The sequence below is a fragment of the Psammomys obesus genome, unplaced genomic scaffold (genome assembly GCF_907164565.1).
Source record: "Psammomys obesus unplaced genomic scaffold, mPsaObe1.curated_primary_1811, whole genome shotgun sequence".
NCBI classification, from domain to species: Eukaryota; Metazoa; Chordata; class Mammalia; order Rodentia; family Muridae; genus Psammomys; species Psammomys obesus.
Window position 1 is genome coordinate 1,954,156 of NW_026585691.1, and position 17,378 is coordinate 1,971,533.

The 17,378-nt window shown below is 52.0% G+C and overlaps 1 protein-coding gene across 19 annotated transcripts in view; it reads left to right on the forward strand.

The window, feature by feature from the left end:
* The first annotated feature begins 13,220 nt into the window (after positions 1–13,220).
* The window catches only part of Megf11 (multiple EGF like domains 11), a 313,387-nt gene continuing 309,229 nt past the window's right edge, over positions 13,221–17,378 (forward strand). For 6 of the 19 annotated variants that reach the window (XM_055597173.1, XM_055597183.1, XM_055597227.1 and 3 more), the window contains exon 1: positions 13,223–13,427. In XM_055597173.1, the coding sequence (XP_055453148.1) occupies positions 13,422–13,427 (6 nt within the window). In that variant the 5' untranslated portion in view covers positions 13,223–13,421. Of the gene's footprint in view, positions 13,428–17,378 lie in introns of all 19 variants that reach the window. The other 13 variants (XM_055597290.1, XM_055597237.1, XM_055597274.1 and 10 more) reach the window with 5 other exon arrangements.

Sequence of the window (17,378 nt, forward strand, 5' to 3'; positions counted from 1 at the left end):
ACCAAGCTCGATTGGAGTTCCAGGGACAGCAATGCCTCTTGTCCTGGAGGGGCCTCCAGCGCGTGCAGCCTGCAAGCTTTCATTAATTCACCGAGTCCTTTCTGCCAGGGAGCCAGACAAGCGGTGTTATTATGATCATCCATCACCGCCTGAGAAGAAACTGAGGCAGTTGTGGGTAGGCGGCTGCCGAGAGAGAGTGTGCCGTGGGAGAGGTGGAGGCTGCAGGGAAGGGGCTCGCTGGCCTGGCCTGGGCTCTGTCTGCCGCCCCTGAGGTGAAGAGGTGGAACCCAGACCTGGCCAGCCCCACAGCAGCTGCCTTTCACACCAGACACCCCATCTGCCACAGTCCTTTTCCTTCAAGCCCCTAAACTGAATACATTTTGATTCAATTAGAATGTTCTGGATTAGTGGAAGGGAACGAGGTTAAAAGAGGTCAGCTCCATTACTCAGGGTTATTAATGATGTTGTCGGCCTGTTAAAATCTCAAAAACCTAGGAAAATAATAAATTTTACATATTGAAAAATCACGGATGGATCAGGCAAATGGATAAATTCTTAAAAGTATTTAATATCTGTTAAGAGGACAGAATGATAAATTCAATATTGAAAACCAATATCAGATTCACAATTACAGGCCATTTATCATAACCAGTCGCACGGACAGCAGCCTATTGCGGGCGCGCGGCGTGATTCACAAGAAGAGACCCGGAACATATCCACCCGAAATGAGAAATAAATCTGCTTTACATATTGGAAACTTATTTCCACTTCCTATCTTTATTGCCAACAATAATGTTAGCTTTCAAGAACAAATTGTTACACATTAAACCCATGTATAATGAACCCAATTGAGTAAAAAACTTCCCTAAAAAGAGCTTTAAATTATTCCAAATTGGGTTATTAGCTTTAACTCTAATTCCTCTGAGAGGGCCTGGCCATCTGATAGTAAGTTTCAGCTTTTCACCAGACAGTGGGTCTCCCCAAGTTCTAGACTGTTCTTTCTTCTCCTTCCTCCAGCCTCTCTGCAAGAATTAACAGCAGTAGGTTAAAGATTCCTCTTCATGGTGCTTAACCAGTGTACGACACACTTGGAGGACAGAGACTATGGTCACACGCATGTGGGTGAGGTGCAGAGAGCAGAGGAAAAGCTCCTCTCTCACCCCCTGCCTTCATCCCTTGAGACAGGACTTCCCACTGAGCCTGAAGTCTGGCATTTCAGCTAGTGGCTAGTGATTTTCTGGGATCTGCTTGTCTCTGCTTTACAACAGTAGGGCTATGGGCACACATCAGAGAGTCATTTTCAATTGTAAGATGAATTAGTTGCCTTCAATCTCTGCCCTTGGGAGGCAGAGGCAGGTGGATGTCTGTGAATTTGAGGCCAGCCCGCTCTACAGAGCAAGTTCTGAAGCAGATAGGACAACATAGTGAGACACTCTCTCAAAACCAAAACCAAAACCAAAACCAAAACATTAATTAGTAGTCTGCTTTACTTGGGTTTATGTGTGATGAAGACTAAATGGAAAGATTTGAACATGGACCCTTGCATGTCGTGAGTGCCAGGCTAGTAAACGTGTTGGCCTAGGGTCAAGTGGCAGGGAGGTGACTTGCTGATACATATGTCACTGCACAGGCTGGCCCAGCTGACACAAGTGTAATACATTCAAAGGATGGACTTAACTCATGCGTTCAACTTTTAAACATTTATTTACTTAGCCTGTGTGTTGTGTATGTGTATGCATGAATGGCGTGTGTGTATTATGTGTGCATGTATGTATGTGTATTATGTGTGTATGCGTGTGCTACAGTGCATGTGTGGAAGTCAGAAGACACTGTGCTCTGTCACCGGCTCTGGGGATTGAACTCAGCTCATCAAGCTTTCGCAAGTACTTTTGTCCATTGACCTTTCTGGCCCACAAGATTTTGTATTTTTGGTCAAATACAATCTGGAGTGTGTATAAGACAAACATCACCTTCTGCCCCCTCATCACAGACACTGTTAACCAGTTACATTTTTACGTATTTCATTTTGTTATTGTTAGTTGTGGCATATTTTTGTCAAAGTTGGGAAACATAATCTCCTATTCTATATAATAGTCATCTTTAAACTTTTTCTTTATTTTGATTTTATATATATGGCTGTTCTCCCTGCGTGTATGTTTGTGCGCCACATGAATGCAGCAGCCTCAGAGGCCAGACGAGGGTGTTGGAATTGGAGTTACAGACAGTTGTGGGTGCTGGGAATTGAACCCAGGTCCTCTGAAGGATCAGCCAGTGCTCTTAAGTACTAAGCCATCTCTCCCGCCCTGTAATGATCATCGTGGCTTGCCTGTCTCTCCTCAGTGCTAGGGCTGCAGGCGTGCAGGTGCCTGGTTTCTGTGGTGCCGGGAATGGAGCCCGGGACTTTGTGCATAGTAAACAAGCACGCTACGAGCTGAGCCACCTCGCCAGCCCCACAGTGGTGTCTCAGAAGTTACATTACTGCCATCACTTTATGAGGAGCCTTCTCCTAGTGGGGGTCATTTTGGCTGCTTTCAACTTTTCCGTGTTCTGACTCACATTGCAACCATCGTCCTCACACATCTCATACATCTCTGAGTAGACTCTTCGATATTAGTTTTTTAAAAAAATCTCATATTGTGTCAAAGGATGTGAACCATTTACCGTTCACATTTATACTGTCTAAAAGACTGATGTTGACTCTTTTTAAAATTTTTATTTTTAATTATGCGTGTGCGTGTGTATTGGTGCAGGTGAGTGCAGGTGCTGAGGGAGTCTAGAAGGGGATGTCAGAGCCCCTGGGGATGAAATTACAGGCTGTTTCGAGCCACCCAACATGGGTACTGGAAGCTGAACCCAGGTTTTCTGCAAGAGCAGGCCAAGGTCTGGAGTGCTGAGCCATCCCCCCAGCCCTTGACACGGACTTCTGACTCATGGAGGTGCCCTTTGTTTGTAGAATCTGCAGCAACAATATCGAGGTTGAGTCCATGGGCTCTGGGTCAGACTTGCCTGCATTCAGCTCTGGTGTAGACCCTCTGGGAGGCATTACCATGCTGGGCCTCCACTGACTCATCTGTAAAATGGGCTTCATGATGTCTCCCCCCACCCCCCGGTTGTTGTGAAGATAAAGTATGGCGTTGCATATGAGGAGCCTACCACATCGCACAGTAGCTAGGGTAAACACTCCATAAAGGCAGCTAATATTAGCCCTCATCCAGTTTTTGACAGGCATTGTAATGTATGTTCTTGTGTATAATGTATACATAAGGGCATCATAAATTTTAAAACCTTTAAGCTTTAATAACACTCTCCATTATCTCCAAGATAAAATCCTACTTGTTATCATTCACTATCCTTCACTGTCAGAGCCCAGCTCACCCTCTCAGTCTTGCCGCAGTCACATCAGCTGCCCCGGGATGCTAACTCCACTCGCCACACAGTGAGGCACTGGCCTCTGTACTGGCCCAGTTTCACGCTGTTGGCCAAACTCCTTGATCCAAGCTCTGCCCAGGCACTTTCCTTTGTCAAGCCTTTCCTGATACCTCCGTAGGCCTTGGTCCTCCCGCAGCACCTTGGGGGTACCTGGCTTGTCTTTTAAGATCATGTGTGACAATAGGTCAGCTGTGCTGTGGTCTCTCTAGTACCCTGGCGGCTCCCTGAAGGTCAAGATCACGTCTTATTAATCTTGCTTTTCTCCAGTGCTGACCGTTAAAGTGTGTTCGGTGTAACATTGGGGGTGGGGCAGAGGCGAGAGAATGATCAGAGAAGTCTATAAATGGCATTTAAATGAAACTCAATTGAATTTCAACCGAATTGAAAGTTGATTGGACTTCAATTTTTTATTTATCTTGGGATCTTAAATACAAATGCATTTTTTCGCAATTGTGAAGGATTTTCTAAGCCCTGAAATACTTAATGCTGTTTGCAGAGCACTTCTAGGCAAATTATTGAGATTTTAAAATGCTCAGGGAATTTCAGACGACCCTGCATAAATATATCCCAACATTTCCCACGGGAGACTAGAGTACGTATCTATTATGTAGTTGAGGCAGAGAGACCAGTTAGCTAGAGACCCTACATTATCTGCCTAAACTTTAATAGTTACCATTAAAGTTTACATTTATTTTTTGTGTGGGTACGTGTATGCATGTTTGTGTGTGTGTGTATGCGAATGTGAGGCCAGAGTATCTTTCTCAGTTACTCTTTATTTGTTTTCTTTTTAAAGACTGGATCTCTCATTTATTCAGAAATAGCTTATTTGGCTATGATGGCGAGCCAGAGAGTCCCAGGGATCTGCCTGTGTCTGCCCTTTTCAGTGCTGGGATTACAAGTGTTCCCATAGGTGCCAGGGATTGAACGCTGGTCCTTGAATTTGCATGGCAAGCATTTTACTAACTGAGCCATTTTTCCAGCCCAAATCAGAGATTTAAATAGTGTTCCACTGGGCTCTCCTCACCATGTAACTAGCCTGGTACAAATTCTGGGTTGTATAATTGACACATGCTTCCTTCATCTTCATTTCTGTCTGTGTGGCTCAGCACTGGATCTCCAGCACCCGGGACAGGGCTTGGCACACTCTAGCTACTCCATCAATGTTTGCCAAATGACCAAATGAATCAGCAATCAGGCTCCATGTGTCCCAATCTGCATCTACTTTGGGGTTGTTTAGTTCAACTTGACAGATCTTTATAGAGTGCTTTTTCTGCTCCAGCCTTCTTGCCAAGGAGCTGAGGGTATGAAGATGAATAGCATGCAGTCTCTGTCTTCAAGATGCTCAGAGAGGCGCAAGGAGCAGACACAGAGAGAGACAGAATGTGTGGCCAGTGGGAACCCAGGCCTGGGCACAGGACCCAGGAAACATAAAGGCAGGATGTTCAGACCGACCCAGGGGCTTCAAGGAAGACCTTCCCTGGACAACATCCCTGAGCTCAGTCTGCCCGGATGAGTAAGGGCCAGGCCAAAGGAGGATGGAAGGCATTCTGAACGGAACGGGCCTCACTGGTGGAGAGTGAGTGGGACCTGTCACTGCCAGTTCACCAGCAGCATCCTTCTGTGGCCTGCTCTGCCCGGGAGCTCCAGAGGTGAGAAATAATGGTGGACAAAGCACGGCCCCATCCTCATGGAGCTTGTGTCCAGGCACACAGGGCCCATTTTTCTTTCAGCTTTGATGGAGAGACAAAGTGCAGAGCAGGGCGGGGTACAGAGGGAGCTGGAAGAAGAGCAGGACAGAGTGTCCCATGCCTGAGAATGGAGCTGAGACCCTACATGCTTACGCTAAGGATCTGGGCTTTGGGAAGCCCAGCTGCCTGTGAGCTCTCCTAGGTCTCCTCCCAAGGGACGTCTGCTTTCCCCAGCATCTCCTGGTGGCTGCAGGGAGACTGCTGGCTGTGCCTGAGAAGGCAGTGCTTCCAGAACCCCTGCGCTGACTCAGAGGTTTGGCTTCTGAGTCTAGGCAGTGAGCAGAGAGTCTAGAACACAGAAGGAATTTCTCAAGTGTTCAGATGAAAATTTGTTATCGGACAATCCCTTTATCTGCAAAACAAAAGAATAGCTAGTTTCATTGATATTTGACTTGAAGCTGAGGATATAACTCTGCCTCCCCCCTCCCCCCCATGTACGTGCCTGTGCATGCCTGGTGTGGCCTTGGCGGTGTGATTCCATACGTAGACCAGGCTAGCCTCAAACACATGGAAATCGATCTGCGTTTGCTCCCTGAGCGCAAAGGCACTCAGGGGAAGGACCCGTCATTATGCTTGGCTACTTATTTGCTTACTGCTTTGTGTTGTTGTTTGCCCTTGATCAACCTGTCCTGGGGGCACACAGTTACAGTCTTAGCACTTGGGAGGTAGAGGCAGGGATCAAAAGTTCAAGGAGAGTTTGAGGCCAGTCTGGGCTACATAAGATCCTCTCTTGAAAACAAAACAAAAGCACCAAAAGGGAGAAAAAAAAAATGACCAGAGACTAAGAATGAATGGCATTATAAGATGCTTGGAAAATAAGATGACCTTGCTTCCGGTATTTAGTTTAACTTGTGTGAAAGAATGAGACATCAGAGGTAAAGCCCACGTCCCTTTACGTACATCCCTGCCCATTCATACATCCTTCTCTGTTCGCGTTCACAGTTCATGCACCTAGCCACTCCCGGATCCATCCATGTATCCGTGTATGCACGCACGCATCCGTGAGGAGGCGAGGCATTGTACAAAGTTCTGGCGATAAACACGATCTCATAGTGCAGTGGGGTTAGTGAGACCCACAAGCAGATAAAGACCAGTGAGAAATTCTACTCAGTGTAATCAGCTGGGGGCAGGAGAGACAGCTCAGCAGTTAGGAGCTCTTGCTGCTCCTTCAGGAGGACTGGAATTTAGCTTATAAATGCCTCTACCACCAGCTCCAAGGGATGTGAGAGCCTCTTCCGGCCCGGCTCAGCACCCACCCACAGGCTGCACGTGTCATGCACGTGCACACATATACCTAAGTAATAAAATAAATCATGAAAAGGGTAAATCGGGGCTGGGTAGAGGGCTCAGCCGTTAAGAGCAGTGGCTGCTTGTCTAGGGGATCCAGGTTTGATTTCTAGCACTCACATGATAGCTCACAACTCTAGTTCCAGAGGATCCGACGCTGTCTTCTGGGCTCTGTGGGCACCGGGCATACACTCGGTGTGGGGGATCTCTGCAGGTAGAACAGCCACACACTGAACATAATTTAAAAATGTAAGTCAACTGGTTGGCTAGGAGCCAAACAAAAGCTTATTGACAATCAGAATTTTAAAGGATGAGACTGGTATTTTCAAAGTTTGAAGGAGAGTAGGAAATCCTTTTGCCTCTGAGAAAGAACACAGGTAAAAGCAGGGGACACAAACCATGGAGGATTTAGGCAGGTGTGCCTTGTTGTAGATATCTGGCAGGTTATTGACGGTGGGGAGAATCTGTGGGTCTCTAGGCATCCTAGGACCCTGGATCTGCTCCAACCTAGGACTCTGGATTTGCTATGGGAAACTGTTCAGAGGTATAAATGTTCCAGTTTTCTGTTGCAAATAAGATGAAAACTGTAGCCAGGAGCAGGGGTGCTCTGGTTTCAGCAAGAGGCCACTCTCTGCCTACTGTTTTTTGATCACTACTATTCTTTAGACAGTGTTCATTTACACTGGCTCCAGACCCCAAATCAAAGCAAATCAGAGTGTGACAGAGGTGTGTCAGCGAGAAGAGTAATTTGATGGAGAGTGCATTTGCTCTCTTTTGTGAGTAAGCAGTTTGCATCCTGCTGGGCTGCAGCCTGCTGTGGCATAAGGACCATTTCCAGTGATTTCACTTTGCCTCTAACAAAGCATGCTGTATAATTACTTATTAGCCAAAGAACACTGTTAATACAGCCGCTGGAACACCTATAAACTGAAAATCCTCACATTCGGGTCTGTTAAGTTTCTTTATCAGTGTCCAGAATCCCACCTCCTCCCATCAATTTAGGAGAATCCCTGAGATGCCTCTGAAGCCTTTGTCTCACATCCAAGTCTCATTTCCATAAAAATGACTCAAGACTGGGCTGGGCGTGGTGGTGTGTGCCTTTAATCTCAGTCCTAGGGAGGCAGAGGCAGGTGGATCTCTTTGAGTTCGAGCCAGCCTGTTTTACATAAGTAGCTTCAGGTTAACCAGGGCTGTGTAGTAAGATGCTGTCTCATTAAAAAAAAAAAAAAAAGACTCAAAATCCGTGTTTCTGCTTTTGGAAAACGTGTCTCTGACAATTTTTTGCCACATCAATTGTTTCCAGGTCGCCTGTGACTTTGGGGAAGACTGAGGTCTGAAAACAGAGGGCATCTCATGGGGCTTGGGGCTTTTCATTTTCTGACAGATGTGAGGGAAAGCAAAGTAGAGGCTCATTCTAAGTTTGTCCTCCCCCTCCCCGCCGTGTGTGTGTGTGTGTGTGTGTGTGTGTGTGTGTGTGCACCTGTATACAGGGGTATGCATGTGTGTGGCCTTGGCAGTGTGGAAGTCCCTATGTAGACCAGGCTAGCCTCAAATTCACAGAAATCCATCTGCCTTTGCTTCCTGAGTGCCAAGGATGTGCCACTGTGCTTGGCTACTTAATTACTTACAGCTTTGTGGTTGCTGCTGTCTGCTTGAGACAGAGTCTTGCTGTGTAGTCAGGGATGGGCAGGTGACTCACTATGTAGACCAGGCTGGCCTCAAACCTCAGCAAGGCCTCTCAATAACCTATAAAGAAACTTAGGACAATATGGAGCAATATCCACTGATGGTTTCTGAGATGAGTCACAATTCAAAATGACTGGCACAAATACTCTCCACCAATCTTATTAAATATTCAATCTATATTCAAAGTTATTAAATATTGAACACCATTTAATAAGAACAAGAAGCTAATCAAGACTTCGATTGGTGGTAGGTTCATGAAAGCTTTTCGAGCAGTGGGTCTCAGCTTCCCAAAGCGGAGGCCCTTTAATGCAGTTCCTCATGTTGTGGTGACCCCGACCATAGAAGTATTTTCATGGCTACTTCCTAACTATGGTTTTGCTATTGCTATGAATCATAATGTAAATATCTGTGTTTTCTGATGGACTGAAAAAAAAAAAAAAAACCCTGTGAAAAGGTCAAACCCAGAGGGTTCGTGACCCATAGGTTGAAAACCATTGCTTCTCTCTGGGATTCATTCTAGTCTTTCACCTTTCTCTTTCTTTTGCTGAAGAGAATTATTTTTATTTGGGGTGTGTGTGTGTGTGTGAGAGAGAGAGAGAGAGTGCACGGGCAGAGGGCATGCCATACTACCTGTATGGAAGGCAACTTGTGGGAATTGGTCCTTTCTATTCACCATGTGGGTTCCAGGGATCAAACTCAGGTTATCTGGGTTTGCCACACACACCTTTATCTAATGAGCCATCTCCCTGGCTCCCTCACTCTCTCTTAGTGAGTATGAAACTTACATGATGTATGTGAGAATTTTGGGTTGATGTGGTTGTTGGGTTGTTACTATTTGTCTGGGGTGCTTATGACTTTGAATGTCATAGGTACCTGCATGAGCAGGTGTAGCACTGGTGGGCTACCTTATATTCTGTTTCTTTAATGGCTTCCTCCCTGTACCTCACCAATGGCCAGGACACTAGAGGTCCTGTGGTTTCCTATAGCCCAGGGTGGCTTTCACATGTGACTATTTCTCAGGGTTATGTTCAGCTCCCAGAGCCGAACATCTTCTTGTCTCTTTGCTGGTGTCACCCTGGTCCCCACCCCGAAGTGCAAGAAGACACTGCAGCACTAAGAGAAGACTTCTGCAGCTGGGCCTCTTGGTTACTTTATTTGGGTTCCTATATCTATCACCCTTCTCCACCCCAATCCCTTTCAACACCCTAACACTAGGTAGGCAAGAAAGAAAGTTAGAGGGGAAATGGGTCATAAACCTCTTTAGACTACTTCCTGCTGATTAGGGACATCGAAGTTTTGGGGGGCAAGTCCAATCTTCATCTCAGAACACCGAAACCAGAAATCCAGCAACCAGCAATCCAGCAGCAGCAGGAGGAGGCAGAAGGCAGCTACAGGAGCAGCAGCAGCAGGAGGAGGAGGAGCAGGAGCAGGAGCAGCAGCAGCAGCAAGAGCACCAGGAGGAGGAGGAACAGCAGTTGCTACAAGCCCTCTCGGGCTTCTCACATGTATATCCTCCCAGAATTCCAAATGTAAACTATTTGCAGCTAGCAAAAGCCACTCCCCTCGTAGAGCATGAGACAAATCATAGTTAATAGCTGTGGATAATCTGAAGCAGCCCCATATCCCACATTTGATTGAAACAAAGCCATATTCATATAACTACAGACATTTAAAGAAACCAAAATTCTCCCTATGGACTCTGAGGAAGCTTGAGCTTTATTCTGGGTCTGCCACTGGTTTTGTGGCTTTGAGTAACTTACGCTTTTGCAGCCTCAGTTTCCCTTCTTTAAAGGAGGAATGACAGCACCCGCTCTATAGGATTGCTGTGACCTTATGTGTATATTTTATGAGTGTATAAGTGTATTAAACGTTTAAAGTTACAGTCTTCTTTAGCGTGTGTGTGAACGAACCACAGCACATTTGGAGGCCAAACCACACATTTCAGGAGTTGGTCTCTTCCCCCACCATGTGGTTTCCAGGGATACAACTTAGACTGTCATGAGTAGCAGCAAGCACCTTTACCCACGAGCCATTGCACTGGCTTAACAAATTGTAAACCTCTCATTCTTTTGATGAGGGAAGGCTCTATGCTAGATAGATAGATCTGAGGAGGGTAAGACATGGAACAGCCCCAGACACCCTAGAGTCAGGTGAGGGGATAGACACCCTTCCCCAGTGCTTTCCTGCCTCACGTTCTACCTGAAGAGTTCGAAAAGCCCCAGAGTTCTTGTCTTTCCTTTACCCGGCCAGTCCCGCATGTCCCTGGAGTCCCCAGTGGGTCCTCTCTGGGGGTTCTGAGAGAGTCTTTTTAGGAAAGGTGATCCTAGCAAGGAGACACAGGAGAGGGAAGGCATGAGAGGCCAGCTCAACAAAGAAGGGGACAGTAACCATTTTCTGAGCCCTGGGCACTCCTGTCTCTGGGATTTATTTCTAGGAAGGAGGAATTATCCCAGCTCAGCCAGAAGAGTTATGGCTTCCTCCCTTCCTCCTGTGGAAAGACACCATCCTTGTGCCCACAGAGGACAAACGCCAGCACAATGGCTTGAGCTGGGGTGTCTGCTCATGGTACCTTTTTCTTCTCCCCCAGGTTGAATGTATATAGCTTCTGTGTGCATGTGTCTGATGGGGCTGTAGCTCAGCTGGTACAGTGATTGCCTAACATGTATGATGTCCTGGGTTTGATTCCCAGCACTGCGTAAAACCTGGCATGGTGTCATTCACCTGTAATCCTAGTACTTAGGCAGTGGAGGCAGAAGTTCAAGGTCATCCTAGTTACACAAGAAGTTCAAGGGCAGCCTGGCATGGCCCAGTGCCGCCATATCCAGCAGAGTGTAAGCTTTTGGGTGGCAGGTGGACTTTTGTTTCAGATTCTACCCTTAGGCGAGTAACATAGTCGCAGACGTTAAACTTCCCAGATAAACTTGCAAGAGTTGGGTCAGGCCAAGTGCTACAATGTCTCTAGCAGGGGCCCCTTCAAGCAGGCTCTCCTGGCAAGTGAATGATGGATTGTGGGTTCCAGCCGACCTGGAGCTGACTCCCAGAGATGTTTGCTAAAAGTGCTTCTGGCTCTGTTGTGACATGTGTTCTTGGAGGCCTGCCACTGGGCAGGGAAAACCCAGCTTTATAGATCCATGCAGCTTTTTAGAATATGGCAGAGAACCAGGCACCCAGCCCTTCCCCCTCAGCCATCCTTAGACACACGATTCCGGCCTGGCGGCCTGTGAGTGCAGCAGAGGGACCAGAGGGGCAGGGCAGCCTGCTTTGTATTGCTCTTGAGTACCATGGTTATCCAGAAAGACCCACCCGCGTCCGTGAACCCACTTAGAAACGGGTACTGCCACACAGAAGTCGGGTGAGGGGCAGGGTAGAGGTGGAGCTCAGAACCCAAGAGCCACTGTGAAGATGAAGCAGTGCAAAGCCTAGTTTAATTTTAATTAAGTTAATATTAGCTGCAGACAATGGCCAAATACCACCGTTCACAGTGCCAGGAACTGGGCTTTGCTATTCTCAGAGGGCTTGTGGTGCTGTTAGTGTTCCAGTTTACAAACAAGGAAACTGAGGCTAGAGGAATTAAGTGACTAGTGTCACAGTGAGTGGAGCTGGCCTCCCCGAATGAGAGTCACACCCTGTGGGGCTGTGGACTCTTTCAGTGTCAAATTTTGTCTCCTCAGATGGGAACTGAATATATCAGCTAGATAGTGGGTCCTGCATAGGAGGGCACTAGAGAGGGGGCAGAGAACTCCTTAGGTGCAGAATTTAAGGATGGACTCACGGTGTGTGTGTGGGGGTGCAGTATAAGTACAGGCGTGTTGGCTAAGGGCCTCGCCTCGCCCTGTCTCGGCCACCACCACAAGCTCTGCTTCCAGCTTGTGAATAAGAGGCCCAGGCATCAGCTGTCTATTCGATTTAACATTCCAAGGTGAGGAACGGCTGCGGATGTTGGTGTGGGGCTTTGGGGCCTTGAAACCCCAAAGCAGAAAGATCTCCTCTGCTCACACTGGTAGTGGGGGCCGGGGTGGGGCGGGGCAGGGCAGCAGTTATGGGTAAACCCTGGCTTGGGAGAAACGTGGTCTGGCGCTTCTGGAAAGAGCTTCTTCCTCTGGCTGCACAGGAGCCTGTACCTAGTGGCTTATCCCCCAAACCACAAACAATATCCCTGCTTTTTTGGTAAAATTCTTCCTCCAGGTGCACGCCACCTTCCCCAAGTGTGGACTCCTCACTTGGGTTTGAGTTCAAGGGAAGGAAACACCCCACCATTTCCACCTCTGACGAGCAGGGAGGCAGGAGCGAGCCTCTCACATCTTGGAGAGAAGAAGGGGACGGAGGGCTTCCTGTGCCACTCGCAATGGCCAGGCGTCCCCACCACCGGGCCAGGACCCTCTTGCTGTAGCTGTTTGTGGCCTAAGGTGTCGCAGCGGGCTGGTCTTCCCGGTGCCTCTGGGGGCGGTGCCAGGCCTCCGAGCCGTCATTAGCAAGCACCCCTCTGTGCTCCCCGTCCCTGGTTTAAAGCCCTGCCCCAGGCTGCAGGAAGCAGAGCTGGTCGAGTCCAGCCTTTGGAGCTGACCACGGCATGGCAAGTTTTTGCTCTGGGACTTCAATGTCTGCGCTTCACCACGTGCGGCTCAGAGCAGCTGTTTCTGTACACTGAGTTCTTTGCTTTTTTTTTTTTTTTTGCGTTTCCCGGGTCCCTGTCCTCGGCTTGTCAAAAGCTCAGTTTGGGGCATATTCCTTGTTCCCTTTTGTCCCGGGCTGCCTTGCCCAGCCAGAGCTTCTAGAAAGAATAGGTGAGGAGGCCACTCCGATCCACCGGGAGGGAAAAAGAAAGAAGGGAAGAGAAAGAGGAGACAGACACGAGGGGTTAAAAGGAAGGGAAATTCAGAAGAGAGGGAGCGGGGAGAAACGGTAAAAGAATGAACGGAGGCAGAGTAGGGAAGTGAGAAGAGAACCGAAGGAATGAAAGAAGGCCACCGGCGGAGAGAGCCAGGAAGAAGAGGGAGCGACTGCGCGCGATCTCGGGGTCTGAAAGGACCAAAGAGGGAGGAAGGCGGAGGAGGGAGAGCGGAGGGAGGAGGGCGGAGGGAGGGGCCGAGGACGCAGGGGGTGGGGGCTGCCGAGGCAGAGTCGCAGCGGCTTCAGCCTCCTGTTCGCTCACTCGTTCTCAGTGCCCGGAGCCGGGTGCCCGGCTCGTGGCGGTTCGCAGCTCCCGCTCCTGCTGGGGACCTGCAGGGCTCCGGACCGCGCGGCCGGCCGGGAGCCCCGGGCGCGCCGCGGATGCAGGTAGGTGGTTGGGTGGGGTCCACGGGGACCCGGAGCCTCGGGGCGCTGTGGGGACGCTGTGGGGACGCTGTGGGGACGCTGTGGGGACGCTGGGCCGTGGTGTGGGCTCCAGCCCAGGGGAGGGGGCTTGGCGGCACCGCCACTAACTTTCCACCAGCCCCGCGGGCCCCCGGGCTGCCCCGCCTGGTCAGGGCCGGGGGAGGCGAGGCTGGCCGGGGCCGAGGGGCCGGGGGCTGGCGGGAGCGCCGCGGGGCTGTGCGCGCCGGGGAGAGCCTCGCCGGCCGGGCGCGTCCCCCGGCCGCAGTCGGGACGCAGCGCCACCGCGTTTCCACGTGCGGGGGAAGAGCCGGGAGTCGCGGGGCGGGGGTCCGGAGGGAGAGCCCCGCCGGCTCGGCACGGCTCGCGGACTCGCCCGGGGCGCGGGACACCCGCCCCGCGCCGCGTCCTCCCGAGCCGGGTCCGGACGCAGCGCTGCGCGGCCGCGCGCAGGTCCCCGCGGAGCCCAGTCGGCGCCACGCGCGACGTGGACTCACTCTTTTCCCCCTTGTCCTGCCTCCCCACTCTCTCCAGGAGAACCCCGGGCCCTCTGCAGTCCTGTCGGTCACCCCGACGACCTACCTCCCACCCTCGGCGGGGACTCCAAAACCCCAAAGTTAAAGGAGAAGCGAGTCACTCCTCCCGCGCCCGTGGGTGGCTGTCCCGAAGTTCCCAACTTCTCTCGCAGTCGTGGGCGGTGGAGCTGTGGGTGGGCAGACACGGTGGTCCTGGGGCGCAGCCACCTTCCCCCAAGACTTGCTTTAGTCTCCTAGTTTTTAGTGTGCGTGTGTGCGTGTGTGAAGAGGACTTACAAATAGGTGAAATCATTCCTTGCGGGACCAAGGTCGCGGGTGGGACCGTCCGTGGTCCGCGAGCGCCGGTCTCCGCCTGGCGGGTCCCGAGCCCTCGCACCCCCGCTTGCTTCTTCCTGGAACCGCCTCCCACGCCCCATGCGGCGCCGCGGGACTCCGTCCCCGTGAGCCCGGGCTGCGAGGCCACCGGCATTCTCCCGGGCTGGCGACGCTCTCGAGAGAAGCCGGTCCGGGCGACCGGGGTCGCGCGCTCCCCCACGCCCAGCCCCTCCGGGAGCCGGCAGAGCACCGAGGATGCTCCGGGGCGGCGAGAGCCCCCCGCCGCCCCGGCCCCCTGCCGCCCCGGCCCCCGGCGCGGGTCCTCGCGCCCGGCACACCGGCGCCCGGCACTCTTTCGAGTGAACTGGGGTTAAGGTCCCGGCCAGGTGGTGGCGCGCGGCCGGCGGCCGGGACCGCCGAGCCCGGCCCGGGGCGGGGGCCGGGATCCGCCGACCTCCCGCTTCCCCGCTTTCCGGGGTTGATGGACTGCAGTCCGGAGCGGGCTCCGGCGAGGCCGCACAGCAGGAGTCTGCGGGGAGGCCCGCCCACCGGCCCTTGCCCGCCCCTCCTCACCCCGCGCCCCGAAGGTTCAGTCCGGTGCCCCAGGGCATTGCCATCAGCCCCCTCCCCCAGCCTGGGATGGCGCTTCACCTTCTGTTCCTTTGGCGGATTTCCCAGCGGTGTGCACCAGGCATCGGCTCTTGCTGTTGCTGAGATATTGCTTAAACCGCTAGAAGATTGGAGCCCTGTAACTGCAGTCCTCCCCTTTCCTCCCATTCCTCAGAGCAGCCCCGAAGCCCCAGAAGCCAGGGACTCTTAGAGCGGGCCAGGGGTCGAGGGGAAGTGATTTAGCTTCCCCGCCTAAGGGCCGAGGACCTGTTCTGTCTTCCCATGCTGACTTCATCACTTTCTTCAGCTGAGGCAGGTGTGAGGCCGCTGCGGGATGAAGAGGCTGGAGGGCCAGCAGGTTGGAAGGTTAGAGGCAGGGCGCGAGCACCAGCATCTCCTGAGAGGAGCCGTGCCCACCGATGGCGAGTTTGTGCTCGCGCTGTGTCTGCTTTCAGGCGTCACGGACCTGGCTCTCGCGTGGCCCGTGAGGCGCGCGTGGAGCGCAGCAGGGGTTGCTGTGTAGCCGAGTAGGGCAGGCATCCTCAGCTGAAACCACTCCTGCGGGATCTACAGGGAGCCTCACAGGTGCCCCTGGAGAAGAAGGGATTCAGGAGCCCTAATTGCTAACCCCAGGCAGTGGAACGCTGGGCCGAGGACATCAGAGTCAGGGCCGATGAGGACTCGGCGTCCGGCCCACAGGTCCACCTTCACCTCTACGGAGGCGGAAGGTGAGCCCTGAGACCTTAGGGCCAGGGAGACAGCTGTGGAAGCTGCTGTGGCTGCTCTCCTCCGGCCTGTTTTCCTCACCCCTCCAGGTTTCATGCATTCCTTTGCTCCTCCCCAGCCTCACTTTGAGAAGGTGGGTGCTGGCAGGTGAGATGGCTCGGCTGGGCAAGGGGGCTTGCTGCCGAGCCCGACAACTTGAGTTGGATGCTGGAGACTCAGGTGGTGGGAGGAGAGGGACGAATCCCACGAAGCTGTCCTCTGACCTCCGCACGCATGCCCTGGCACGCCATGCTCTCCATAATAAATAAATAAAGAAACAAATAGATGCACGCAGTAGAATCTAGGTACTTGGATATTCTGGGCTTTGTATGAGTTGGACATTTCTCCTCCTAGGGACATTTGGGCAGCAGGTAGTTCTGCAGTTCCTCCTTGGGCCCAGGGACCCTGATCAGACAGCGACGGTCCCCAGCTCACTATGCCGACATCCTGGCTCCTTCCCTCCCACACTCTAGTGAAGGAAGAGACACGCCACCAAGGGCCTCTGAAGCACTGCTGGCGATGTAGCAAATGACCCCAGCACTGCCTCAAGTGGCTCTGCTCCGTGGTGACAAATGGACACAGTTGCCTATGAAGTTTGGAGACCTGGAACAGCAGTGTTGCTGACCTTATATGTGGCACTAGAGAGCTGCCCGGTAGAGCTGCTGCTGGTCAGGGCACGGCAGGAGGGAGCTGGTGCATGTGACAGCTGGGATCTTGCTAGGTCTCCATAGAGACCGCTGCCAGGTGACTGTACCTCTGAAGCTCCAGCACCCAGCTGCTTGGCAGGCTGTGGAGCCCCACTGTACAGACAGGCGGACCCCCGAGTCTATATGGGGACAGCAGTGCAGTCTGGGGGACTCCGCTGCTGCTGAGTCCAGGTGTCCCATTCAGGTTATGGCTCAGTCAGTAACGTGCTTACTGAGCAAGCGTGATGACCCGATCCTGAGCATGGTAGTGTGTGCTCCGTAATCCCAGCACTGGGGAGGCAGAGACAGGAGGACCCTGGGACCACTAGACAGACAGCCAGCCTAGCCTACCAGGTGAGTCCCAGGTCCCAGTGAGAGAACCGGTCTCGAAAACAAGGTGGACAAGCTCCTGGGATGACACCTGAGGCTGACCGCAGCTTTCTGCATGCACACGCGCATACACCGGCGTGTGCACAAACACCCATAGACACCTATACACACACGCACACACGTCAATAGATAAGCGTTAAAACCGAAGTCTTCCAGTCTGGGAGACTGACGGGGGTCGTTCTTTTGTAGCGGAAGGGCTTGGAGAATCACAGCTCCTTGGACCCGTTCTCGGCTTATCTCGTGATTCAGTGGGCCTGGGGTGGTCTTCCTAACTGCCATTTCTATCCAGCTCCCAGCCACGCTGATGTTCTCACTGTGGGTGTGGGGAACAGAGGCAAGGGGCTGATTTTCCTGCAGACCCTCCTGTTCTGGAGTGGGGGCTGGGGCAGGGCTGTGATTTAGCACCAGGGACGCCCAGGACGAGCTTATGTGCAGCCCCAGCCCCCAGCCCCCAGGTGGCTGTAGAATTAAAAGAATATTTTATCTTCATCAGCACACACACAGAGAATATATTGTCATGTAATTAGGGAATAAATAGGTGTCCCGCATTGGCTGCAGGCTCTGTGCCCTGTGGCTCTGTGGGGGTTTGTTAAAGTGGTGTTATAATCGAGAAG